Raw genomic sequence first — 26,821 nt, 5'->3', positions numbered from 1 at the left:
GCTCCGCACGTTGCAGGTCAGTATTTGCAGGAAACACCGTGTCGGCAAGAGAGGGGCACCTCTGTGGGCTGCTGGGGTGGGGGCTTCTCCTGCCGCTGGTGGCACAGGGGGAAGAGAAGGCTTCCTGAAGAGAGAAAAGCAGAGCAACAGCCTCCAGAAGGTTACTCTCGAAGACACTAGATCCTCATTCAGCACGTTCCTCAAATTCTGCTGAGAGCGGCTGTCAGCAGGTGATGGTCCCTGAATCAGCTCCAGTGGGACATGGGCTCTGAGGAGGTTTGGTCTCCACTGATTTGGGTGTTTGTTTGCAAAAGGCTGGCCTTCAGCTATGGAATCCTGATCCAGCTCTGCCCGGGATCCAGGAGTGTTTTCTGCTGCTGTTTCATCCTGAGCCCTTTCCAGAAAGCGAAGCAGCTGCCAGAGGTCAGACGCAAGGAGCCCGGTCGGTGTGTGCCTGAAGATGGGTGCCAGGTCTGGATCTGCATTCCAGTTGGACTGAAGCAGAGCTTTTCCCCATGAGGAATTTAATCCTGGGCCTTGGCTTAAAGCCATCTCCAGCTTTCATGGTTTTGGAATCAAAAAGGGGCGCCATTCTCTTCAAGGGAAGAACAAATCCTTATACCCCAACTCTATACCCCGATGAGAAGTCGCAACTGGTTCAAGCATTGCTGTCTCCTTAGCAGTGAAACCCATCTAACTTCACCCCGCTGGACCCATCTTTAAGCTATCCGTCCACATGGGCTGCTGGAGCATCCCGTTCCCTTTCAGACCAGCAACAACCCCTGAGCTGGAGCTGCCTCTTCCGTCCACTGGTGAAGGTGAAACCAAATAGCAGAGGTTGGAAACCAAATAGCAGAGGTTGCTCTTGGGTCTCTTTGTGGGGGAGGGCAGCCTTTTTATTAGGTCCAGATGTTGCTTTCTGCCCTGGGCCATGCTGGGAAGTAAAGCAAAGTGTGTTAATGTTGGCTGGGAGAACCTTGGTGGAAACAGGCTGGAAGGAAGCGGGGTTTGTCCTGCGCCCCTGTTGCCTGGGGGCCCGGGGAAGATGGACCAGCACAGGAGGGACAAGACACAGGTGAGGGTCACTCTGCTGCTGAGCAGCCCTCTTCCCTTCGCCCTCCAAAAATCTCCCAACAGCGAGTATGGCTTTAGTCAGCCACTCGCATCCCCAGGGCTCTTGGGTACCTGCTGTCCCTTGGTCGGTGGCCTCTGTCCCAGAGCTGATGGCACCCGCAGGGAGAGTCACCCCCATCGCTGAGCTGATGGGTCCCTTCTGGACCAATTTCCTGTTGGGTTTTGTATGGAGATGTGGAGATGGAGAACTCTGTGTGAGGGGCAAGGCTGCTCTCCAGATGTTACTTTTCACCATTAGGCAGTGTTTAAAAATATGTGATTTTTTTCCCCCCCCTTTCTGAGTGCACATAGAGGAGAGACCTTTGGAGGGGTGAGCAGCAGGGGAGGGGCTGGCTGGGGGAGGGCGGCAGGACCTTCCCCCAAATCAGCCGCTCCTCCGCAAACGAAGAATTTCCAGAAAGTGCTGAGCTGGGCATTTTGCAGCCAGCTCTGCTGGGCTGCGGCACAGCATCGCACGGCCGGCTAACGGAGCTGGGCTCCAACGGGTCCCCATGATGCGGTGCCAAGCCTGGAGGCCTTCAAAACACGTGGCTCATTAACGGCGCGCTTCAGCTATGGCTGGGGCTAGCACAGAGGGCTGGCGCTGCCAAAAAGTTTACAAGTCCCGGAGGACTCGGAAAGGGCCCAAACTGCAAAGTTCAAGGGCAGACCCAGAGGCAGAGCAGGGCCGTGATTAACGAAGTACCCCCAGCCTCAAGTGCGGCGCCGCCATTCCCTGGTCCACCCCACCTTCACTTCGCTTTGGTAACATGCTCAGGCTAGAGCTGTAAGGATGCCCAACTCCTCTTCCAGGGACTAGTTGTGTGGCTCTGGGCGCTATCTCCTCTGTTCAGTCTATATTCCAGGGTAAAGCCTGCACTCAAACAGCCAAGGATGCTCTAAGAGGCCTGAGATGCTGCCGTTCCAAAATGCCTCACTAGAAGCTGGTCCTGAAGCTAAAACTCCAGCTCTGCACCTCCAAGGCCATCCTACTTGGCCACGACAGGTCGGGAGGTCCGCAACGCAGTGATGTGCACCATCGCCTAGCCAGCCCCCAGCATCGGGGATGCCCGCGCTTCAACCCATCCCCTGCACGGGTGGCCGAGCCGTGCCATGCCTCTCCAGCACCTGAAATGAATGTCCTGGAAGTGCAGGCGCGAAAAAAAAAAACCCTTGTCGGAAGCACAGCAGAAAACCCATCTGTGAGTGGAAGAGGTCAAAGAAGAATACAAAGGCTTTTATTTCCCGAGGCATTTGTCAGCAAGACAAATGTGGGGTTTTTTTTTTAATTTGCTGCGTTTTCCTAGCTGGCCTCCCACGCAAACGCCAAATGGACTTTCACAAGCATAAAGCAGGGTGTTGGTTTGTGTCCTTTGTAATCCAATGCTCAAGGACTGGGACGAGGAATCGGCTGGATCACTGTTTATTATCAGTAAGCGGGGCATATTTAAAGGAAATGGGCAGATTTCAACGCTACATCTATAACTAGTTTATTGCTGGCATGTTCCTCTCTTGCCCTTATTATTTATGTTGAAAATGATAAATGAGGGATTGATGGTTCTCGCTGGTTTATGAATAATCAAGTTATTTCACTGCAAAGCCCCAGGGGAAGGTAATGTTTCTGCAATCCTCCATCAAAGAGGACGCAGTTTGCACTCCTGTGTGTGTGTTGCTCATTCCTCCACTGCTTTGCCCTTGGCATGTTTTTGCACCCTCCCCCTGCAAGTGTGCCCATCCCCACACGCTCCCACGGCACATCCCGCTGCCGACGCAGGTTTCCCAGTCCGTGCAGCCCCGTGGCATCGTCACCCGCAGCCCCGCACAGGGCGTTTGGAGCAGTTTGGGCTCCAGCACAGGAGGGGATGGGTGTCTCGGTGGCCCGTGCTGCCAGGCTGCATGGCCGCGGTGCAAGCCAGGTACGCTGCACAGAGGGCCCCGACCGCAGCGGTCAGCCCTGGTCCCATCTCTATTCCAAGGAGCCACAAATAGCCGCTGGTCTCAGGATCTGCTTGTGAGACAGGAAGAGCCCTGGGAGAAGATTTGAATGTTTATGTATGTAGAAACGTCTAATCACTGGGCTCAGAACAGGCTCAGGAAGGGAATCTGGAGGTGGTTAGCTGGAGAGGAGGATATTTTTATGCTAGAAATGTTCTGTCTGCCTGTATGCAGGGTAGGAAGGATACAATGAGAATCAAAGGCTTGGCGGAACGAGCATTTTCATCCGCATAGATGTGAACTCCCCATCTGTCTTGGACTCAGAGGCGTGGAACTGTTTAGATCCAATACCATTATTAGAAGCAGAAAATAGAGCTCATAAAACTCCCTCCTTACGCCCCCAAACAGCAATTCCAGGACCCTCTATCCTACTCACGAACAAGCCATTCCCGCTTAAATTCCCCCGCTGTGGCAGGCACATTGCTGGGGGAAGGGGACTCGGTGCTTCGGCAGGAGCTGTGCAGCCCTGGGGCAGGTCCATGCTCCTCTCCCGCGTAACCAGACCAGGGATTTAGAAGCAGGAGGGAGAGCCAGGGACAGTTCACGTGGTAGCAAACCCGTGTGGCCAGGCCACAGGGTAACCCCAGAGGCTGCATCTGTGGTGGGAGTTGCTCCCCCAAGCAACAGGCTGAAAATCAGCACTTGATGCGCTTCTTACCCTGGCTGATTAGACACTGCAGAGAGCAGTCAGGAGTGCCAGCCAAGGAAGCCACCATCCCACCACCAGACCAAGAATCGAGAGGCCCACGCAGCCCCCCTGAGGTCTCAATTGCTGAAGCTAAGGTGCCCCCTGAGGAACTGAACCAGCATCATGGGACAAGAGGAGGTTGCAGAGCTGCATCTAGAGCATCTCAGGTGGGTTCAATCATCCTGGGATGGCTGATCTGGGAGGTAGTTGTGGAGCCTCAGGGTCAGCTGCTCTGGGGACAGAGGGACCTCGAGGCATATCTGCTGTGACAGACTCCCATCCCACGTCTGCTCCCCACAGGGATGGCCTAAGTGACAGTTCAGCGTCCTGTGCCAGAGGAGATGCAGTTAACGTAGGTGGCTGGGATGTGCGTCAGTCCAGGCACAACGCTGGTGGTTCCTTCGCATGGTCACAGATTCCTGACATTTTAAGGACTGTGACACAACTTTCCCGCCGCTTGGCATTGCCTAGATCTTCCAAAGACACTTCTGCAGGTCCAGGCTGTGACTTCGCTATCTGCTGAGGATAAGGAGCAGAGACCAAGCCCAAGGTCTTGCACGTGGTAGTTTCAAGCTGATGGCTTAGCAGCAGGGGGAAGTTTTACTGCTCCAGTATCAGGTAAGGTTCTTTTTCTGGCAAATCCCTCCATTGTTTGTTGACTGTACATAGCTGTGGAATGAAATCTGAAAAAGGCATGTTGTTCCCTTACAGCACTGCTTTGTTGAGTGGAAAGGGGATCCCAGCATGTGGGTTTTTATTATTATTAAATTTGTAGCTGCCCATTATCAGCAACTTCTTTTAGGTGAAGCTTTTGGCATTTTAAGCTCAGCGTTCTTGCTGTCTGTAAAACCAGCCTAAATCTTTCCTTCTGTTCATAAAGGCATCTAGTCTAAATTCAAAGTCTATCCATTATAACTTCAGCACCTTGTAATCCCTCAGAGATACGTGCAATTACTCCCTGAAATATCCCAGGAGCAAAACTAATACCAAGCATCATCTGCTTAAATTTACAACATCCAAATGGCACAGTAAAAGCCACTAGCTTAGGGGTTAGCTCATCTGAGCGCACTTGCCAAAACACATATCCTGCATCTAATACTGCTTTTGCTGCTGAGGATTTAGCTGCCACCTCAGGAATCTTCATTGGACGGCATTCACGGTTTATGGTTTTATTTAAATAACAGGAGTGGATGCACATGTCCTTCATCTGGCGTTTGGGTTTCAACCATTGAACTCTCCCAGTCCATACACCCCCTGCACTTCGGTGGGTGCTTGAGCACGAGCATGTCCCCCATCCTTCATCCGAGGAGCAGTTCAGCCATGATTTGTGTCAAAAAGCTCAGGATGAGGACACGGGCACTTCCCGTGCACCTGAAGCAAGCCTCTTGCATAACATGGCTTTCCTTCTCCTTGCCATTCCTCAGAGTTTTAACAGCTCTTTTCGTCCAAGTCTATTGACTTCATCCCTATAAATCCAATATGATTTTTCCATAAGGATTAGTGTCAGATTCTCCCTGCAGACATCTTAGGTCTTGGAAGACAGCTGAGCGCTCTACTAATAGCTGGCTGGTGAGCCTGAAGCATTTACAGCAACGGCTTTAAAACACGCTTTGTGGCTAGCCAGGGTTTTAGCCCTCATGCAACCCATCTGCCTCCATGACTTGGAAAGGCAGGATGTAGCAGGGGTCCCGATACCGTATTAGGATGTGGATACCTGGACACGAAATAAGCATTATGTCGGTTCTTCCTGCCCTTCAAGGCCATGGAAAAGCTGGGAGAGGAATCACCTACATTGAACACCAGGGCTTCACAGTTAGGTAGAACAAGATCAAGCAGGAAGAGGGAAATTTAGGGTGAATAAATGGTAAAACTGTTATAGGAAGAGTAAGTTTTGCGCCCTTTGCTTGAGCTATTTCAACTTTCCCTGGGCATATGTGACAGAGCAGGATTTACACGTCTGAAACCTCAGCCTCCTCACCACGGGGAGCTGGGCTGAATCCCACAGGCAAGGGAGGAAGACACCAACAACATTCCCTCTGGATGGGAAAGGGGAATTAGGGACCAAGTAAATGGATAAGGAAGAGGAAGGAAACTCCAGATACATCATCATGACAGTTTGAGCATTTTATTACGATATATAAATTTTGTCTTCTTAAATTACTCTCTATGAGTTGAACAGGAAGGGATTATTGTGGAGGGGGGGAATATACAAAAATAAAAGGATATTGTGAACTACTGCATCACCACATATACAACAGTAAGGTACTTTACAAGCACTTAGAGAATCAGACTTACAAAAATAAAAATATGACACATCCTTATGCATTTCCACCAGTAATATGTTCTTTTCTTCATTCTCTAACCTTCAAACACCTCTCAGCCCCATCTTCAGGTCACAATTCATATGGTAGGATACTTTGCTCATTTGGATGGCCATCACAGTATCTGAAAAGAAATTAGTGCCTCCCAAGACTTATAACATACAACAGTTATCAGAGACCTTTAGGGGAGATGTCCAGAACAGATCAATTTGTGACTGATGGGGTGATCCTCAGGGAGCAGAGTTTATCTGGCAGTAGAAATGTGAATATCTCACAATAAGATCCATCGTTCCCCTATAAAGTGTTCCCCCACCTCCACACAGGGACAGCTCTGTCTATCTGTGCTGGATACACAGAGTCCCCGCAAGCCTGGAGAATGCTGACACTCACAGACTTCAGTAACTGTGACAGGATGGATCTGATTTGTTTCAGCTCTAAAGAAGGCAAGGATGCTCTTCCCTGCAGGAAAAAAGGCAGGTCAAAACTACAATGGCTAAGTATCCTAGCTCACAGTGTTCACGCACAGAACCATTCGCCTCTAGATCAGATTCACGCAGCCTTTAGTCCTCGGTTTGCTCTACAAAGTCTTTTGCCCATTAACCTTCTAGTGACCTTTCCCATTTTTTTTAAGACACACTCAACATAAATAGTAAATAGCATTCACTTCTCTGACCAGCAGCTCACTCAAACACTGCTATCAACACCCAAACCTCATTCCATCATTCCCAGAAAGTATGCACCTAGGGTGCAAATCTGTCTGTATTTCACATTAAGAAAAGTAGAGCCAGCTTAGGAAAAAATAAAAAAGAAAAAAGAAAAAATTAAAGATGAAAGAAGCAGTGAACTGGTTTGGTCAAAGTTCGTCTCTGCGTTTTGTGCAAAGTATTCTGTAGATTCCGAAAGGTCAGTATTTCGTTCGGGTTCCCTCTTTCTGGCCCCAAATGCAATGACAGCAATGCAGGCAGACCAGACACAAGCATGCTCTCTTGCATTCAGGGGCAAAACAATCACAGGAATGAAGAGGATGAAGGGCAAACCCCACACCTTTGAGATCGATTTTCCACATTGAAAAAAACCTTCCCCTCCCCAAAACAGATGCCTTCTCAGAAAGTTTCTGATCTCAAAAATAACTATTGACAGAAAATAATTCCTGAAGGCAGAGTCTGACTCTACCTATCAGGCTTACAGGACTGTGGGCAACAGGTACTTTAGTATCCCGGGGAGAAAATGTGTAGCCACAGTCCCAGCTGCTCAAGGAAACTCACCTTTCTAAGCAGCATTTCCATGGTCTAAATTTGTCATTTGTGTCTTTGAGAAAATATGCAGGAGCAAGGATCTGTTGTTTGAGAAGAACGATGCTCCTTTTAAAAGAAAAACACCTCTCTAGCGGGACTAATCATTCCTTTTAGATATACAAACATATTACAGGTAAGGCACTTCTTGGCTGCTGGGAGCAATTCTTAATTGGCAACACACAAACATAAAATTCAGCTTCTGGTGTTTCAGTAAAACAAAAAAAGTCATTGCTTTTCCCAGTCGTGAGCAAGGTGAGCTTTGGCTCTTCTACCACCACCTAACCCAGCCACAGGGATAGGAGCAAGAGAGTGGGCAGGCAGGGTGGGATCTGCGCCCACATGAGCGTGAAGACCTGACGGTCTATGATTTTCTTGTCCTCAGGAAAAACAAAGTCCCTTTCCAACGCCAGCTTTCACTGAGAAGAAAAGCAGCTTGTGATGGGCCCATGGGAGACACCATGTAAGAAGGTATTTTTCAAAAATTTCTACATGGCTTAGGCACTTGGCAATGTCACAGCTTGGATGTGGTCCAGGGTGGTAGCCCACCATGTCCTGTCCATGGCTCCACAGCTCAAAGTGTGTTCAGCAGCCTAGAAATGCAAGCTGACGGCTGGCTTTTTTTTCTTGACATGGCAAAACCAGAAAAGCTGCTTAAGCTCAAGGAGGCAGGAGCACGTTAGGTCATTTCTAGTCTATTTGCAAAGAAAACAAAGCACAAAGCTTCAAAGAGGCCTGGCCTGGACATGCAGGGACATTGCAGTGCCAAGGATGCAGCCCTCCATTGCACCCTCCCAGGGGTCACATCTCCACCTGTGAGACTTTGCCTTAGCAGCCCCTGTCCCTGCGAGGTCAAAGACCAGGCTGTGGTTCAGGTCTCTCCACTGGATTTGTATTTGCACACTAGTTTTTCGGGGGAGGGTTGAATTTTTCTGTTGCGGCAACTACTTAGGAAGCAGAACTAACAGTGGACAAAGTGGGCAGAAGCCTGCAGCTGGGGAAAACCTGTTCTGCTCAAAGACCAGCATGATCAAAACCTGCAGCTTTGTGCTTGGAGCAGGGGAATAATCCAACTGTTAACAGGAAAAAAGCCTGATGTATGGTCAGAACAGGGAGGCTCTGGCATCCCTTCAGCTTGGAGGTCAGCCTGCTTCATGCTTGCTCAGTGAAGGTGCCTGCAATCTAATCTGTCATCATGCAGGGATCTCCTGGGTAGGAATATTGTCCCTGCTTTTGAACCTGGATTACACTGTTGCTCAGCTTGGAAATCTAACCCCTTTGCTACAGACTCTCTCAGGAGCATGGAAACAGCCTTCACGATGTTCCCAGGAAGGCAGATGAGTATTTCCACTGGTCACAAGGCTTGCTTACCAGCACATGGCAAAACAAGACGGACCTCAAGACGAGCTAGCAAGCAACTGCATCACCAGCCTGCACTGCACTGGGACCACATTCATCTTAGCTTCAGCCGCCCTGCTGTCTAAGCTAACTCCGCAGCACTGATGTTTGCTGGAGCTCTGGGGAGAAGAGTTGCTTCAGGCGTAATAATCCCTTTGGAGGCAGATGTTGCTTTTCCAAGCTTTGATGCTGACAGTCAGTGACAGCACAATCTGAGCAATAACAAATATAATCCTTGTTTCTGTGTTGCTGAAAAGAATTCAACAGTAGGTGGAAGCCTTGGAAATCCTTTGAGAGATTTCTCCCTACCGAGTCCTAACTCCCATACAGAGAGGCAGCGTTCATCACTGCCATAGCACACATCTTTCAGTACTCATGATGCTTCAGCTGTCAGGATTTAAATTTGGATATAAAGATCCTGTATTTACCTCTGGCGGAACATTTGTGCTTCATTTTAAACAAGAGAACTCTGTTTCATAAAGGTCACAGTTCTGGTCATATTTACCAATTGCCTTTTGAAACTGATGGAAAAAGTATCTTTATAAGCTACTATTTAATTATTTTTTTTTAAGTTTGACAGGGTTTTTTTTTTAATCTCTGTGGGTTTGTGCGTCAACTGTTCTGGGCAACCATCTATGTCTTGTTGACATTGTTAATAGGTTTTCTGACTTGGCTGCTCAGTTGTGTTCTGAAATAACTCGATCAGACTCACAGCAAGTCAGGAACAAAATGGAAAGTTTAGAAGAGGGAAAGCTGGAAATTAATTTCCAAAGCTGTGTGGTTATTTTCTAAGTCCAGGCTCTTCTGAGTAGCATGCAAAAATTCTTGGTAAGATTTTTGGAGACAATTCCATGCCATTTTCAAAGGTTACATGTTTGTAGGAATCCAGGCTCTCGCACATTTTCAGCAAGCTACTAAAGTGAAGAAATACGAGGAGATGTGACTCATGAGCGGGGAATGGTATACCTTAGGATGGCTGCAGTGACTCCTGCTCTATGTTTCTTGATCCTATTGAAAGACAGCTCAGCTGTTTGTGAAGTACCTGTTGAATTGCTACACCCTAGCTGATTAAGGAAAACCTGCATGGATTTGGGCTCTTCAATACTTCAAGCTCTACACTGAGAAAGTTTGGCTGCTCCTCCACAGTCAGCAAAGCTGTCCATGGCACAGGTATGGAAACTATTGAGAGGGTGAGCAACATTGCTCATGAGTTTCTGCACTGGCTTCTTTGAAGCTAGACAGCATCTCCCTGTACTACACTCCTCCCTGCAATACAGCCATGCCCTGAAACTCAAAAGGGTTGCAATCCTGTAAAGATCCCTGTAAATTGTGTGTCTGAAACATGAACAGCATGGCACACTTGAACTGATGATACTTTTGGAAAAGGGCACTGGTCTCCTAAATCACTTGGACACTTTGAGAAAATAGCCCATCAGAATTCAGATTCTTCAATCTCCCCTACATGCTCTTGGCTGGGCTCACAGAAGAGGTGGCGATGCATCGGGGTAGGCCTTTCTCCCGTCTCCTGGTTGTGCTGTGCCTTACTACGGTATATAAACATCTACCTGCTAGCAAGAGCACCGTGCGTCTGCTTTCTTACTCTTTTTCTTGCAGACAGTCCCCACTCCTCCCAGTAAGTTAGGCCTGAGGTTACTGCTGTAGTGTAATATGGCAGCTATCTCCCAGATGAGCTGTTGGAGCAAGCTGTAATGTATTGATACAAATAACCACCTCCTCTGCATTTAAACTATAAGAGACCTGGCTTAGTGTACGCTGGGCAGACTGGATGCTGACTCTGCAGTTGGTCTTCCCCTTTGGAGAGATCAAAATAGCTCTGAAGGTTACAGTAAGTCTCACCTATGTGCTAGACAAGACCTACAGAGCTCACAAGGCAGCACTCTGCTATGGATAATAGGGTCCTTTGTCATCTTGATTTAATCTAAATACAAGTCAAAAATAGATATGCTTGGAAAAAAAAACAAAAATAAAATCCAGACCATGAATGCCAGGAACGTCGCAAAATACAAGCCAGCCTCTCACTGATCAAAACCATCCCATGCCCTGCAAGCCTTCTCCCAGCCAGTTCAGCCTCACCCAAGACGATGTGTTTTCCAGCCAATAATATTCAGTCGCCATCAATGAAGGCCCAGCCAGAGACCCAGCAAAGGCCACAGCCTCCTTGAGGTCACAAGGTTGCCAGCCGCAGGGCGGATCAGAGGGTCTCGCTGTAGATGACGCACGGGCTGGTTTCCTCACAGAGTTCCAGCTGCACACTGGAAGCAAACCAACGCTTGGCACAACCCAAGCTGTAGTTGAGGGTGGTCCGGTAAATGTTCTTGGCACGCTTAGGAAAAATGATGGTCGTGCTCTGAAACCTCAGTGGCTTCTGGCGGGGTTCAAAGATCAGCTGGGACTTGTAGTTCCGCCAGGTGCAATTGGGAGCAGCAATGACTGTCTCGCTGTAGGTGGTGACGGTGGGGATGGGGCCATAGAAGATGTCATCCCGATAATGCTTCTCAGAGTCGTACTTCACCTCAGAATTGCACCTACAAAGGACAGCAAGGTATCAGGAACACAGCCCAGGCAGCAAAAGAGAGAAGACAGACAGGACCCTTCTCTAACCCTTTGGAGCTGGCAACTTTTATGACCTTTTACTGCACAGACACTGGGGCAGCTGCCAACCCTACAACCCAAAGCGGAGCGCCAAGAGGACTCCTTCCTGCTGGTGAATCTTGGTGGAATCCCACCTTGCTCTGAATCCATCTCAGCATTTCTGCAGTGCATGTGCACAGAGGGCCAAGCCTGCCTGGTCATGCCTGGGCAGAAAAGACCTTGTTACACGGGCTCCAAGCAACCTGCTTCTTCCTCTGTGCTCCTCCATGGGCCCCACCAGGGCCCCACTGGACCCTGAGAGCTACACTGGAGGCAAACACCCTGCTAGCAAAGGACATCAAGAGGCAGTGAAACCCCTCAGGTGGGGTAGGTCAGAGGCTGAGGAATGGACATTCACCCATGGACTGTGCAGGAAAAGCTTGAAATCACAGGAAAATGCTTGATACAGCATTTTCCTGAGCATTTTTAACAAGCACAGCCATGCAGCATCAACTTGAAATGCTGAGGGCCCCTGTGAAACAAAGGTCCCTTGATCATTGACTCACGGTAGGTCTCACCACACTCCCTACTGCTAGTGCTAGGCTTGGGGGTGTGACCGCCCCAGTGCCCAGGCTGAATAGATGCTGCTGGTGGGTCACGGTCACGGGATGTCCCTTTGGGGTGAGGGAGAACCTACTTCTAAACACAGCATGCCTCCTGCTGCTTTCACAGGTCCTGCTGTCCATGCAAGCTCTGACTTGGCAGGAAAATAACATACATAAGATTTCCATAGATGGCAGTAGCATGGTGTAATGGACACTTGTTGAGCTGTCAAGGCTGTGCGTTTGTCCTTTTTTCTTTATTATTGCCTAGCCATCAAAACACAAAGACGCCCAAGCTAGTTAAAATCAGAGTTCTGGGAGATGAGGGGTGAGGCTGCTTGTTGGGACCTACAGAAAACCCAAGCTATGGTCAAACAGCATGTAAAGCAAAGGGATGCTGTGGACTATGATTGTCCAATATCCAAGCCACTGGTCTCAAAGGAAGTGGCGATGTTAACACCTATGTTAACACTCTGCTGGCCTCCAGAAGGGATGTATGGAAACCAGGCCACATAAAGGACTTTTCCTAGAATCCCTGGCCATGGGGAGCAGCACTTGTTTTCCCTGCTCCCCAAACGCTCCTCTGGCAATCAGCAGCCAAGGAATGTGCAGCTCCACGTAAAAAAGATTAAAAGCTGGGTGTGTGCTTGTCATTACCTCCACCCGGAGGGGTTTTGACTGATTGTGCACTGCATGTAATCTGAGCTGCTGTAATGTATTTTGCACAGCTAGGGTGTAAGCAAGTCATTCAGCACACATAAAACAAGACTCTGATGTAATCGCCATAAAAACATGCCCGCTGGCAGTTCCTCAGCAAGCAGAGATTTACTGGGGTACATTTCCAGAGAGACGTTTGCATAGGTTGAGGGGAATGGGAACTGGGTTTACAGTCCTCCCACCATCCCTGCCCCAAACTGTGTGTAACTGCTCCATGCTGTTTCCAGAATACATTCCACACCAGCAAAGGTGCAAAAGAAGAGGAGAGATCAACGTTTATCCATTGGCTGCAGCACCAGCCTCACAGGAGGTCAGAACACCTCCATCACTGGCTTGAGGGACCATTTCCTCATCAGCAGGAACTCATTCTGTCTCTGTGGGCTGGTCTAATGTTGGTTTCTCTGCTGCAAGAGCTAACAAGAACAGGTGCCCATTATAAGGGGTTTGATTCATCTGAGGATACAAGTCGGCAGGAAACAGGGTGAAGACCATCAGGTTACTTAGTGGAGGACATCAAGCCTACAGATGGTAACGGTTTTCTCTCATAGCCTTGGATTTGAGCTGGCCTTAGAAAGAAAGTCTTCTTCTCTTACAGCCTCCCTCCAGTTCTTGCCTCCTCCTCTCCACCTCTGCTGCTGTCAGTGTCTTTAATTCCGGCATTACTCTTCCACCTGTCCCTCCCTTCCCATCAAAGTAACCACGACTCTCATTTGTAAACACATTTTAATTTTTTGCAGAAGGAAAAGCACCAGGAAAAAGACAGAAATCCCCACGTACCCACCCCATCCCATCTGTACCTGATTTCCTGCACGGGCTCAGGGCTGACCTCAATGCTTTCTCCAAAAAACACAGGGTACATTCGAGGCCTCATCTCTGGCATGGACGGGTTCAGGAGCAGGTAAGGCATCTGCAGGGAAGAAGAGCACAGCAAGTGTTGGGACACAACAGATGAGGCTGGCATGGTTCGTAATGTGGTGTGGGTGGCAGCTGAGCAGCCAGCAGCAGCACGTTCAGTACTGGCAGGAGACGCCAGTGCCTCCAACCTTGCTGAACTCTGTCTCCTGAGAGTCCCATGGGAGACACTGCAAGTGACAGGCTCTTTGGCAATGAGAATGGGTGACTGTGGCAGCATCTGTTTCATGCAATCTAAGCTCGCCTTGCTTGCACTCTCAGCATCATTCAGCTCCCCCTCGCAGTCCCTGTCTTTTCCAGGTTTGCAGCAGGGCCCCAGGTGAGCAGGGTGTTCGTCACACCAAGGAAGGCACTCGTCTCCATGCTCAAAGGGGAGGACCATCGTCAAGTTGCCAAAAAACAGCCTTAAGGTGCTTGGCAAAGAATGGGACCATTAACCCCCATCCTTGCACAGACGAGCCTTGTACAGGCCTTGCCTTTAAGATGCCTTGACTTCATGATCTGCCACCTGTGTCTATATCAATTTGCAGGCTGACTTCCAGCTCCCAGGGCTGATGTGACGCAGCAGGCTGCCCTCCACCCACCAAGACCACCATCTCCACCACCCTCCGCCCAGCGCAGCACCCCAGGTAAGTGCTTCTGCCCAGACCTCCAGCACTCCATGCTGCAGTATCTGTTCACTGAAATTTAGCCCTTCCTTTACTCTTCCTCTCTTGCTTCTCATAGGAATTGCAATTGTTTGGGGGTTTTCTTTAGCCCTGATGTTGCCTTCAGTCTTCACTGTTAGGAATTAAGAAGTTTTACAAAGACTCAAGAACTGCTCTAAATCTGATGTAGCACAGAGATAGGGCCTAAGTCTGCTGACTTAAAGGATGCAGTTCTACTTAAGTGAGATGTGTATATATATATTTTTTTATATATATATATGCTGAAAATAATACATCCCTTGCAATGATCCAGTGGGGGAAGTGGTAGATTTGCTGTTGCTGAAGTCTCTGTGCCAAAAATGGCTGTCATGCTCCAAGGGACATTCTAGTTAACCACGCACGACTGAGCGTGGGGTGAGACACTGGGGCACCTTGTCGCCTCCACAATGCAGGAAACCAGTTTCAAGCCAGGACTTTTTAATGAATGGAGCTGCTCCAACTCCTGACACTGAAAACTGGATTTTTAAGACTAATTATACCCTAAGGTTACTTATTCTGACAGATTGTCACAGTCCAGCCTAGGGTCCTCTGCCCACCACAAAAATGAGTAATCCTTCTTCTCTATATTGGAGTGCTCTTAAAAATCAGTTCCTACATATAGGGATCCTTGTGTCTGGTGTCTGGACCAAGCCCAGCAGCTAATTAAGCCTAATCCTGCCCTCCTGGAAAAATGTCATTGCAGGTTTTGGTCCCTGCGAACACTTTTCTGTCGGTCGTGATTTATGACACACAGGGACACAGGATCTCTTTAAAGGAGATGCCTGGCAGCCTCTGTGCAGGACTGAAAGGTCTCTAGATGGCTGAAAAGTTCATGGAGTTTTTCCACTTTCCACCACGCGTAGGTTGTATGTGCTAGAATCACAGACGTATTTCATCTGTGTAAATCAGTAAGATCATCTCAGGACTCACAGAATCCACTGGCGGTAGCTGAGGATACAGCTCTTGTATTGCCACTCCCTTCCACCTTCTCCAGCATCTTCTGGTTGGGTGGTACAGGGGGGAACACCGGAGCTGTGACCTGGTTCCTACTGGCAGTGCTGGGTAAGAGGTACTGCAGCTTGTGCCCTACCCTGTACAACATGCAGGTCCCCAAATGCTCGCCAGGTTATCCCTCAAGTTGCTGTTAACTGGCAAAGCTCTGTTGAGTCCACTCAAAGAGCATCAGTTCCCACTAGCTGAGGTCTGGTTTTCTCTAGTGCCTTGGGCTTTCTGCCTTAGACTAAGGCAAAAAATGTCATTGCTTCATCTGAATTAGACAAGCCCTTCAATTCCGTGTCCCAAAGCCACAAAGCTGTTTACTCGTTCAATACTGAAATATCCCTGCACTTTACTACTGTGCTAAAGTGTAAAGTAAAATGGCCAACCCCTCTTTTTGATTGAATACTTCTGTTCCATTGTCAAAAAGGACAGTATTTGCATAGGTGGGGAAAAAAATGAATTTTTTTTTTTAAAAAAAGAAGGTATGTTCACCCTCACTACCAAACACTGGCCAAAAGGCAAAGTTCATTCCTGGATTGCTTTCAACACTCTTGACAGGGGAGGGCAAGGGCAGCCTTTCTGGTCGTAAATAAAGCTCTGTGAGTTGTTTAGATCAGACAAGCCTTAATTCACAAGGGTGCAGATCTCCAGCTTTTAACAGTCCTCACATGTCCAGAGCTCTTTCTAAAGACATCTTGTACATGAGGAGAGGTTCACTTGGGTGCAGGAGTCAAACACCACGTGCACATGGCAAGCTTTGGGGGGGGTTCCCCCACAAAGAGATGCAGATTGCTTTAACTGGTGAGGGAAGACAGACTGGGGATACGTGGCCCTCCTTCAGGAGCCTGTTCTCTTTCTCTTTATACTCCTGTGGCCATACCTGACACTGGCAAAACTCCAGTTGAGAACCTGCCCTCTTTTTTTACACTGTACCCACTTAAGGATAGGTCTTGTCCAAAAGGCCCCAAACAACTCTCCTCCTTCCTTTGAAAAGCTCAGCTCAGCTAAAGGTGTTTCCAATTTCCCAGATGAAACACTGAATTTGCAGAGGGCAGGAAGGTGGGCCTTGTCCTGCAACATGAAGAGCAGACCTAAAGGTATGAATACCTCTTACTGGAAAATATTTGAATGTCCTATTTTTACCATGAACCATGACTCTCAGCACAAAACAATGTTGACTTGTAAGTGGTTTGGGCTTTTATGTCCCATCGTGAGGAAATGCTGCTGACAAGGGTGCAAGTTTGCAACAGGCTCTGAAGGGAAAGACCCTGCCCTTGAACTACCACTGCCTCTTCCATGCCCAGGCAAACTCTCCTTCGTGTGATCTGACAGCCTAAGAAAGTGCATCTGGAGTGTTCTGCACACCCTGCTCTCTTCGTGCACTGCCTTTGGGGAGCCGATGCTCACCTTGGCTGGGGAGGGGCAAGAGTTCTCTTTGAGTGTAACCAGCAAGTTGGGGGTTTGCTGCTTCCCATAACAAATAAAATAAGTCACAGCCACCAAAAACAGTTTCACAAACTGGTACCAATCCCCCAAAAAACAGAGAGGCAGAACAGAATTGGGAAGGCTCTTCTGTCCCAGCTTTTAAACAACAGATGTTTTCAGGCCATGCTGCCAAAACTGACTGCAGAATTAGATAACCAGAAAAAAGGTTGGGAGGCACTGGTCTGAGCCACACAGGCATCCCAATGTTGTCTTACTGTGAGTTTAGCCTATGGGACTATCGTCTTCTTTGCTTCTACTGGCCAGGGACAAGTGAAGATTGGGTGATTTAAGCTGCTTTTAAGATCCAGATTAGCTTGCTAGAATGCTAAAAACCAAATTCAGACAGATGGTAACCATGAGCTTCTTTGCTAGATTAACGCAGGAGAAAACCAGATATCTTAACAGTTCCGCAAAGGGCAACTGTAAGGTGCAGTTTTAAAGAAGCAGTTTTAAAGAATCCATTTCAGTGCTTCCAGGCAAACAAACCTTCACACTTCTTGCTAACATACGCTGACACTAAGCGTGCTCTAAACGTCCCCAGAGATGAAGATGCAGGAGGCGAAGTCCTTCCTGTGACTTAGCAGGAACGTTGCTGGGGCATCTGGCCCCCAGCGTTTGTACAGGATCAGGGTTCACAGCCCAATGTGTGCCGGGGGTGCTGCTCAGTCAGAGCGCGGGCACAGAGGCAAACGCCGTCTGTCGAAATCACAAGTCCCACAGCAGGGAACAGGAAACAAGAACATGCTGCAGAAACAACACCAGTGTGCATGGAGAAACGGAGGCTCTGTCATGCATGACTGAAATCAATCATAGTCAAAAAGTTGCCACTGAATTTGGTGAGTGCAGGATTAACGCTTTTCCAGGTTAGTTCTGGATGGAGTGGTGATGAGACTATTTTCATTGTGGGTTACAGTTTACCTTGCCCTGGACAGGGAAGGCTGACAAAAGGCATCTCATAATGCATTTCCCATGCTGTAAACGAGCATCAACTTCAGACCTACAGGCCTCGCTTGACTAATTTAGAAAGCTGGAACAACTGCGGACATTGGGAAGCCAAAGCCAGCAACTTCTACCAGCCATCAGAGACCATTACAGATTCACACTTATCTACCACAAGCAGTACAGTGAGCTGCTGCAGGTCAGAAACCTTGAAATCACCTGGAAGTCTGCACATGGAAAACATAAATAACTTAGAATGCACCGTCTAAAAATAGAGATCATCTGCAAGACCCTGCAGTCTGCTCACCAAACAAGCGACTGAATTGCTTGAACGCAATGAAAGGGTCACTGAACAGTAAGCACAGTTTTACACAGCAGCAACTGAAAGGCACTTCAGATGACATTTTGTTTCACCTCCAGTGATGTTCTGAAATACCTGTTCCTGCATCTCACCTGCAGTTGAGATGCAAGGAATAGGGGATATGAGCTTGCCAAAAGATTTGTCTTTGGGGCTGAAATGTTATACGCTTGGCACATATCAAAAGCTGTCTTTTTGGCAAGAGTTTAACACCAGCTCCTTCCAACCTGTTTTAAAGTGAAAACAAAACAAACATGTTCTGCCTGTCAAAAAAAATACTGACTCAATTATTTTTTCTTCTCCACAGGAATGGTTGAAAGAAGAGGAACACCAGACTGCTGAGCTCCCTTGAGAAAATGATGATCTTTGGCTTATTTCTAGCAATCACTCAGTGATCTACGGATGCTTCACAAGTAAGGTGAGTTTCATTATTGCCCTGCATCACAGATGGGCTGGCAGGGAGCAGAGCTTGTTGCAGACTACTGGGGGTCACTGATGGTGAAAAGGAGAAACCCATGTGTCTTTAGACCAGGCTGTCCACAAGTGATCCACAGCTGAGGTCTGTCTATCCAAAAAACAAACCCTAGGGTTGCTGTGCTGGAAGGCTACAGCTGGGACCCGATTAATCTGTCCCCAGTAACTGGAGCTGTGCTATTACTTATCAGATGCAGCCTTGCAAAAGCCACCACAACCCTGTCATCTTTATGCAGGGAGAGGAGGAGTCTGGTAGTCCAGGAAGGTCAAGGAGGTGAAAGGGAAGATACTGGAGAGATCAAAAAGTGAGGCCCATGCGTACACAGTATGCCCTCAAAACAGAGCCAAAGTGAAAATTAAGCAGTAAATGTGCTATCATTTTTATTTCCTTTCCAGTACGTAATTTGTTTCAACCAGCAAAGGGTTACAGTATTATTAAAAAGTTGAAGTGCTTTCTTGTTTGGCTGCATTTTTCCCTCTGTCTTAACTCCAATGCCTTTCAGGCATGTAACAGCCTGGGCAGCTAAACTCTGCTTTTTTCAAGTAGCACATAGATAAACACAGATAAAATCAGTTACTGAACGGAATTCAATCTACAGCTAAGCAACAGCACTTCCTTTATGGTGGCATAAGAATTTAGGGGGCTTTCGCTTTAGGACAGACACACATCCTTCAGCTCCGTGTCATTGCTTCGTACCTGCCACGAGGGCATTCTCAGTGAGTGGTTCCAGGCAGTACTTAGACCACAGAGTTCTGAACAACAGCAAAAATAATATAGTGGGCAGAATAATGCTATTTTACTTCTAATAATTACATCGATTCTGTGGGTTAAGATACTTTTTATTTGGAGTAACTTACGAGAACAGAAACAGAGTTATCAAGTCGTAAACAAAGATGAGGGAAAAAGTGCCATGAAACTGGCATGAAATATACTGACTGTTCTTTAGCTTCCAAGTTCCAGGCAGCAAAGCAACAAAAAGGAAAGGAAATTAACGTGACTTGAAATAAATAAACCACCCCAAAACCTTCTCCCCAAAGAGCAAGAGGACCAGAACTGACCAACTCCTTTTGCTACGCTCATTAGGTGGACGGCACTAAGATGTGGCATTAGATCTCTAGGGACTACAAGGGGAAATGGTTTTCCAAGCGTGAGGGCTACAAACAGGATACGGCTTCCCAAATTCCCAGCTCCTAACTTAGCTAGGGCATAAGCAAATCTCTAACCACACTTTCCCACTACGGTAACATGTCAGGTCCATGAAAACGTCACTTTACTCAGCTGTTATTTACAGCTATAATGAAAGATCTGGCTGAGTTATTTGACACACATCTACATTCTCCGCTCTAGCAGTATTTGTTTAACAGACCATTTGTTTTCCCATTATCTTCATGTATTGCACATTACGAGTACTTTATACTAGAGCCGGATGAGATTTTATTTGAAGGTGATAACAGTAAATGCAGACCTCAGGTATAAAGTAGGGCTTTATTATTGCAAAGAATTACATCCTTCCTGCCTATCTCCCTCTTCTATTTCAAGTGGGAAATGTGTGCTGCTTTGCTTATCGTCCACTGAGTTACACGGGGCCGCGATGGAAATTAAACAGTTAGAAGACACCACCCTAGATACAGCCGTATTTTTCAGAGCAGATGATGAGACCGCTATGACCGTTTCCCTGACCTGCCCAGACGGGACTTCTGTCACGGTTTGCAAATTAGGTGAAGACCAGAGCCATTCCCCCTCCTTCAGTGCTGGCGTTGAACCAAGGAGGAAGAGGTGCGAGCACATGTTGAGAACTGGATGGGGCTGAGGGACAGGGGACATCCAGGCGGGGTTACCCTTTCCCAGGCACGAAACTGAAACCACCATCAACCCCTGCTGGGGGAATTCCTGCAGGATCCTACCCGGTGGGAGCGGTTCAGAAGTTGAGTCAGGATGCCGGGCTGCAAATGCCACGCCTGGAGGCAAGCCCTCCTGCTGTGCCGGATGGGTGTCTCGCTCCCCTCACAAGCCTGGGGCTTTCCCCAGAGCTGCTGGGACACACGTGGGCTTGGAGAGACATGTCACCTGCTTCGTGTGTGGGCTGCAGGCTGGCTCATGTTGGGAGTGCTGGGCCTTTCTGTCACGTGGGCTTCTGCTGTAGGTGTTGGCAGGTCTGGAAGTGACATATTGCCTGGAAACCCTTTGATGCTCATGTTCCCCACCCAGTCCCCACTAAGTCCCTCTTCCTGGAGCACTTTCAGTGAAGGATGAGATGCTGGCTCTGTGGTCCAAGGTCTCTTCAAAATGTAGCATGTCAGTAAGAGGTGTTTTGTTTTTTTGTTTTTTAATATCAGCCAAAAATCCAACAGGGCTGGGACACATGCTGACCTAGACCCCATTGGTGGGACCATCCCTGTGAAAGCTGTGCCAAGGGGCAAGGTATCCTCCTCTTCTACACTTGAGATGAAGATGGAATCTCCTCCCACCCTGCGAGACTGATTCTGGCACCACACTGTTGTCTGACACTGTCTGCACTGTTGGCTCCTGAATGTAAGTAGAAATTCCCTACATGGGGCATTCATCTGACGGCTGATCCACTAGGATATAGTCCTGTAGAAGTCAGTGCTCAGTGAGGCAGATTGAATGCACAAATACTTAAGTCTTTCAAATAAAAAGGAGCTTGCTGCAGTGGCAACAGTGCTGGGAAGGGACAAGAAGTCTGCTGCTTCAAGAAGGCACGACTGATAGTTCTGCAGATGAATGTGATCCTGATGTCCCCTGATATCCATTAGAGTTATGCTATTGAATGCAAAATGTTTATTTCAGCACAGTTCAAAAGCAGTTCTTCTAGCCTAAAACTCTATCCCAGGGCAAGAACAACAGGGAAAACTCTAAGCAGATCTGGCTACTTTGATGTCATTTCATTCCCTACTCTTCCAGCAACTGCTTCTTTGTGTATATTATTAGATATTTATTTCATTGTATTTACGTTCCTTTTGGCCCAGCATTACATGCAAAGCCCAGAGAATTCAGTAACCCAAGTCCTAAGAATCAATTTAATCACGTTTCAGATTTAAAAGGCAGAACTAGGTAAAAGTCACCTTCTATTTTCATTAGGATATTTGCATTTAAGCACAAAACAATTGACAAATTCCCTACATGGACTTTATTTGAAGAAATAAAAACCCATTTCTCCTGCACTGCAAGTAAAAAGCAAAAAAAAAAAAAAGGTCCCTAAATGGTGTTGAACTTGTGGTATTTATGACTCTGGCCCTAAATTGCCTTTCATATTTTCTTGGATCCCAAAGCTGTAGCCAAATTGGCTGGTTAAATGTGAATAAATGGTGCATTGTCTTTGAAACAAAGTCGTGCTTATTAAAGAGAAGAGAGTTTACTTTTTCAGAGTCACAGTTAATAACACAAAGCAGAGAGAGCGCAGATTTTACACACAAGAAAGTCTTCGATAAGGGCATGCAGTCTCATTTTAGGCTGTATGAGAAGAGCTGTCCTGGAGCAGAAAAATTCTTCAATGTATTTGTGAAGGGGGAGCAAAATAGCTGACTGCAAAAGAACGCTACTGGGTTCAGGCTGGTGGTTTTGATAGCTCTGCAGCAAGGAATAGTATGAAATACTTCCCACAGATCTGGAATGTTGTTTTCTTCACCTGACAGCAATTTATTGTAACCGTACATACAAGAATTTTGGCTGTTACTGACTGAGTTTATATATGGTTTTATAGTATTATAACACAAAGACTGCAGGCTGCATTCCTGGCCCTGTCACGTTTATAAGCAAAACAAACACTAATATAACAGGCGATTTAAAAAAGCATGCCTTGGTGTGCAAATAGCTGCAATTATTGATTTGCCAATTCTGTATGCTCTGATGAACAGCAGAGTAGTAGAGTTAAACAGAAGCACATTCATGGATTGCATAATTGCTCATAGATCTACAAGTCCTTGTTAAATGGCAAGATTAAAGCTAATTAGACACTGAAATTTAGAAGTATGAAGGAAGTAATGCTCTCCATATTTTCCCTGCTTTCTTAATAACAGCTGCAAGTACAGTATGTGCAGGGTGAAATGAGAAGAAGTGAAACTCTTTGTACAAATAGAGTGAAAGTTCCTATCTACTTCATTATTTTGCAGTGGACCGAACAGCCAGAGTTGACAACACAGCCCTGCACCACTCCAAATAATAGTCAAATTGGTTTCAGTGTTAGTATGTCTGCAATCTCCTGTACCTGCTAAGGGCAGGAAATATCCACAATGTATGAAACGCATACTCTAACAGAAAGGAGCCCAGGGCTACCCATGCTGTTGCAACGTCATATAAAATTGGTAAATATCTACAGTGTGAGTTCCTCTGAAATGTATAAAATGAACATTTATGATCAAAATTAAAAAATAACTGGAAAACTTAATTTTGCCTTACACAGACCACAGGAATAACTTTTTTTTTTCCCATAGGAGTCGAGCACTGAAACTCTCAGTCCTAACAGACCGAGAGCTGAAATAGGTTTTTCCTCATGCTCTTTCATCTTTGATATCTAAGGGCCTTCTTGGGAGGAGTAGTGGCCAACTGTCATATTACTGGAATGGAGGCTGTCATTTTCCCATTACAGAGTTTTGCAGACACCTCCACCGCAGCTGTTTTCTGGTCCTGCAAGCCTTCATTCATGTTCCTCCCACATTTAATTTTACAAATACATAGCCACAGCCTGATCCTGCCAAATCAGAGGCACACGGGTAACTCTTTGTACATAAACAGTCCCATCAAGATGGCATCTGCATGCCCAGGCATCTGCAGGTAAGGCTCCATATTTGGGACTGCAGCGTTAGTGGGTTTGCAATTTGATTTTCATAATTAACACCTCACACCCTACCCACCGTAGTCCGGTGAGAAGGAGTCATTGTTCATGGGAAAGGTTTTGGCATGTTCGTGAGTAAAAGGCAGTTTTCAATAGTATGCTAAAATAGCCTTAGAACTTGAGAAAGTAATGAGGGTGTGAGAAGTCATTGCAAAATGTCTCTATTGGGAAGAAGTCTTCGAATTGTCACTAATCCACAGTTAGATAACTTTTTCCCATGGAAAGATTTGTGCTGCAGTTTTTATTCCATATAGAAGCCGGTTACCTCTGTTGAATACACCTACAACTGTCTTTATATATGTTAAAAAAAAATAATTTAAAGATCCCTGGGGAAGAACTTTCATCATCCTTTAAAAACCTCCACCACCACTACTTATGCTCTGAACTTTGTATTTTAAGAACTTTTTATAGCTAAGGGATAGAAATAAACAAATAAAGCAGAATAATAGTCACAATAAATCTACCCCAATCCCACTCCACAGTCAACTGCTTCACTGGCACCGCGTCAGGCTAACCAAAATCTATAGCTCCGCTGCCAGCCGTCTGCGCTTACAAACCACTAACCCTGCCCGGCTCGTCCACGCAGCAGAGAAACCTTCCACGCAGACCCACACCACAAAACCCCGCTCCAGCAAAGGGCAGCGGGACACAACCCTCCCCAGACCACATCTCCACACCAACTCCCCAGACAGACATCCGTACCCTGCCCTGAATTAACGGACAGTTTTGTCTTTCTTTCAGGAAATGTGGCTCCACGCTCCTGACAAAACGAATGTGGGATGCTGGAGCGTAGGGACGACTGGGAGACGGGCTCCCCTGCCTCGGTCCAGACGGATGCAGCACCAACCTGTATCTACCAGGCAGGACAGTGTAACTGAGAAGCAATTACACTTTTCTGTTCTTAAGGCAGGCAGGGAAGCCTGTTTCAGACCTGGGTTTCACTCCCATGCCATTAATAGTTTACCCAGTCAAACTGCCAACACCTCTGTAAGCACAGCCAAAAACCCTCTGCCAGCACGAGGCCAACCCCCTGCCTGGGCACACCAGTGGCAGTGCCAACGCCGGACTGCGGCCACCGTGGGGCACAAGGAGCCCAGGAGAGCCCTCATTCACCAGTGCAGGCGGCCGGGCACCGAGGGGGACACCCAGCCCAGGGGTGCCCCAATCAGCAGACACAGGCCCTTTCCTCACTGACACCTATGCCGGGGCTTGGCCGGCCCTTCTCCCTCCCGGGGCTGGAGAGGACAGAGCCCAGCGCCCAGTTTGGCTCTTACCACTTTGCCGTCCTTGGCCTCCCGCCGGTGCCCCGGGGCCGGGGGGTCCGCACCACCGCTGCCCCCAGCTCGGCCCTCGCTGGGTGAGAGGGAGTAGAAAGGGGGGCTGGGGCTGGGGGGCAGCCCTGAGTCCGGGCTGTCCAGCAAGCCTTCCCGGCTCTTCTCCTTCAGGCTCTCGTCCATCCCTTGCAGCTGTAGGTGACCTACCATGTCTGGGGGGCAGCGAGGGGGCCGCAGCGGGAGAAAATCCTCCAGCGCCACCCGCCGCGGAGGGAGGGATGGGGAAAGGAGCCCAGAGGGGCCCCCCTGAGTCCCGGTCGCCGCCACCAGCCTGCCGGAGCCCGGGCTGAGCCAGCTGCGGAGGGCAGAGCCAGCACCGGCCGGACCGGGCTGCCCCGGCCGCCTTCCCTCCACCCGGCCCCTGCGCCCTGCCCGCCCCCCGCCCCCCGCCCGTCAGGCGGCCCCCGGGGAAGGGAAGAAATGCCCGATCCCCCCGCCCCGGCCCCGGCCCCGGGGGGAATGCGGCCGTTTGCGCGCCGCGGAGCCCCGGGGCGGCCCCGCCGGCAGGGAGCGCTGGGCGCGGCGGGGGACGGGACGGAGCCGCACGGGCCGTGCTCGTCCACAGGCTGCCGCCGTCCGCCCGCCCGCCGCCTCCCGGCGGCCCATTTATCCGGAGAGGGTGGGAGGGGAGCCGGGGAGCTCCCTCCCCTTCCCCCGGCCCCCCAGCTCTGCCCCGGCCGTATGCTTGCAGGCACTTCCCAAGCAGGGAGCGCGTTTGGCGCCGCCCGCCCGCCCTCTCCCCCCTGGGCGTCGCCCCCCGAGGAGACCTGAGGCAACCCCCGCACACGGCGGTGCCCCCGGCCTTCGGGAGAGGGGCCTCCCCACCCGCCATCACGGAGCTGCGGTTCCCTCCGCTGATTTCCCTCCCTTCGCTCTGAGTTTTCCCTCACTTCTGACTAATTTTTCCCTCAGTTCTGTCTGATTTTTCCCTCAGTTCTGATATTCGTCCCTCTTTCATCCCCACGCTCCCCCAAAGCAGGTTTTCCCCTCAGTGGCAAGGTGTGTGGGCGCAAGGGAAGAGCTCTTCTCAAGAGCCATCGTCCCTCTTCACTTTGAGGGGGCTGAGGGTGGCTTCACCAAGGCAGTGGATGACCATGGCAATGTTGGCTACCAGGGTGTACAAGCCCGCCATAGCCCCTGTGCCGGCCATACCCTCATGGCGGTCCTTGGGCCTCCCGCTTAGCGCAGCCCAAACCACAGTCTTTTTCTTTGACTGGCTCCACAGCTGCTGGTCCACAACCACCAAGGAGTTGTCGTGTGTTCGAGGCCACCATAAATGCAATGAGAGGCCATCCCAAATCCCAGCACAGCCGCTAGCTGGGAGGAGCGGCTGGTGCCAGAGGCACTGCGAGCCCTGAGGGGAACAGAGAGTCCATATGAGGCCTCAGGGTCCGGAGAAGCAAGCAGCGATTAAACAGGTCAGGCTTGCTGAAGCCAATATGGACATTTATTGCGCAATAGCTGGCTGATGTTAGCGTTACCTTGTCTACAGCCCTGTTTATGTTTTTCTGATCATGTTTTCTCTCTACAGTCCAGACTGTGAGAAATTTGGGGCAGGCCCACTCATACAGCTCAGCCCAGTTGAGCTTTATTCGTGGCAAATAGGTTTCTGTGGGCAACTGTTGAAATCCAACTGGATGCCTCCTCTTGGTCAGAGTTGTTGGCCCAGCACTCAGCAGAATGGGACTACGGCTGTTTGTGCTAAAAGACAAACACGATGGTTGCTGTGGCAGCTGATGAAAATGTGAGGTGTCTGGTATTGCACCTAGGGATGAAGGCTTTCATGGCCAAGCCCTGAAGATGGCACAAAGTCCTTGGAGGTAGGGTTGATCCTAAAAGGGCCCTCACTCCATCCTCCTTAGGGAGAGGGTGACACTGTATGGTGGTAGGTGAACTTGCCAGCTCATAAAGCTGGATTTGTTTAGACGTATTCTTGCTCAAGTGAAAAGGTAAGGCCAAGGATGCCCAAACCCACCCTTGACTGAAATGAGGGGCCCGCCTCAGAGTGACTGAAGCGATCTGTATGCACTGAGCTGTGCAGAGGAATGTCACTGATTTATAAA

At 48.7% G+C, this 26,821-nt stretch overlaps 1 protein-coding gene across 1 annotated transcript; it reads right to left on the bottom strand.

Annotated features, from left to right (window-relative positions):
- Positions 1–5,953: 5,953 nt before the first annotated feature.
- Positions 5,954–24,922, bottom strand: RFLNA (refilin A). The gene is made up of 3 exons (XM_063351502.1): positions 24,699–24,922; positions 13,516–13,625; positions 5,954–11,353 (listed from the first exon to the last, which is right to left on the bottom strand). Exons 1-3 carry the CDS (start codon positions 24,906–24,908, stop codon positions 11,020–11,022), a joined length of 654 nt encoding a protein of 217 aa, XP_063207572.1. The 5' UTR covers positions 24,909–24,922; the 3' UTR covers positions 5,954–11,019.
- Between the last annotated feature and the right edge of the window lie 1,899 nt (positions 24,923–26,821).

Source organism: Chroicocephalus ridibundus, chromosome 13 (assembly GCF_963924245.1).
Source record: "Chroicocephalus ridibundus chromosome 13, bChrRid1.1, whole genome shotgun sequence".
Classification (NCBI taxonomy): domain Eukaryota; kingdom Metazoa; phylum Chordata; class Aves; order Charadriiformes; family Laridae; genus Chroicocephalus; species Chroicocephalus ridibundus.
This window is presented reverse-complemented; position numbering and strand designations above follow the sequence as displayed.

Excerpts from the sequence above, each read along its gene's own strand:
- RFLNA (XM_063351502.1), bottom strand. The coding sequence starts at position 24,908 with ATGGTAGGTCACCTACAGCTGCAAGGGATGGACGAGAGCCTGAAGGAG. Across the intron at positions 13,626-24,698 it reads AGGCCAAGGACGGCAAAGTG|ATGCCTTACCTGCTCCTGAA; the intron begins GTAAGAGCCAAA and ends TCTTCCCTGCAG. Across the intron at positions 11,354-13,515 it reads GAGCCCGTGCAGGAAATCAG|GTGCAATTCTGAGGTGAAGT; the intron begins GTACAGATGGGA and ends TGTCCTTTGTAG.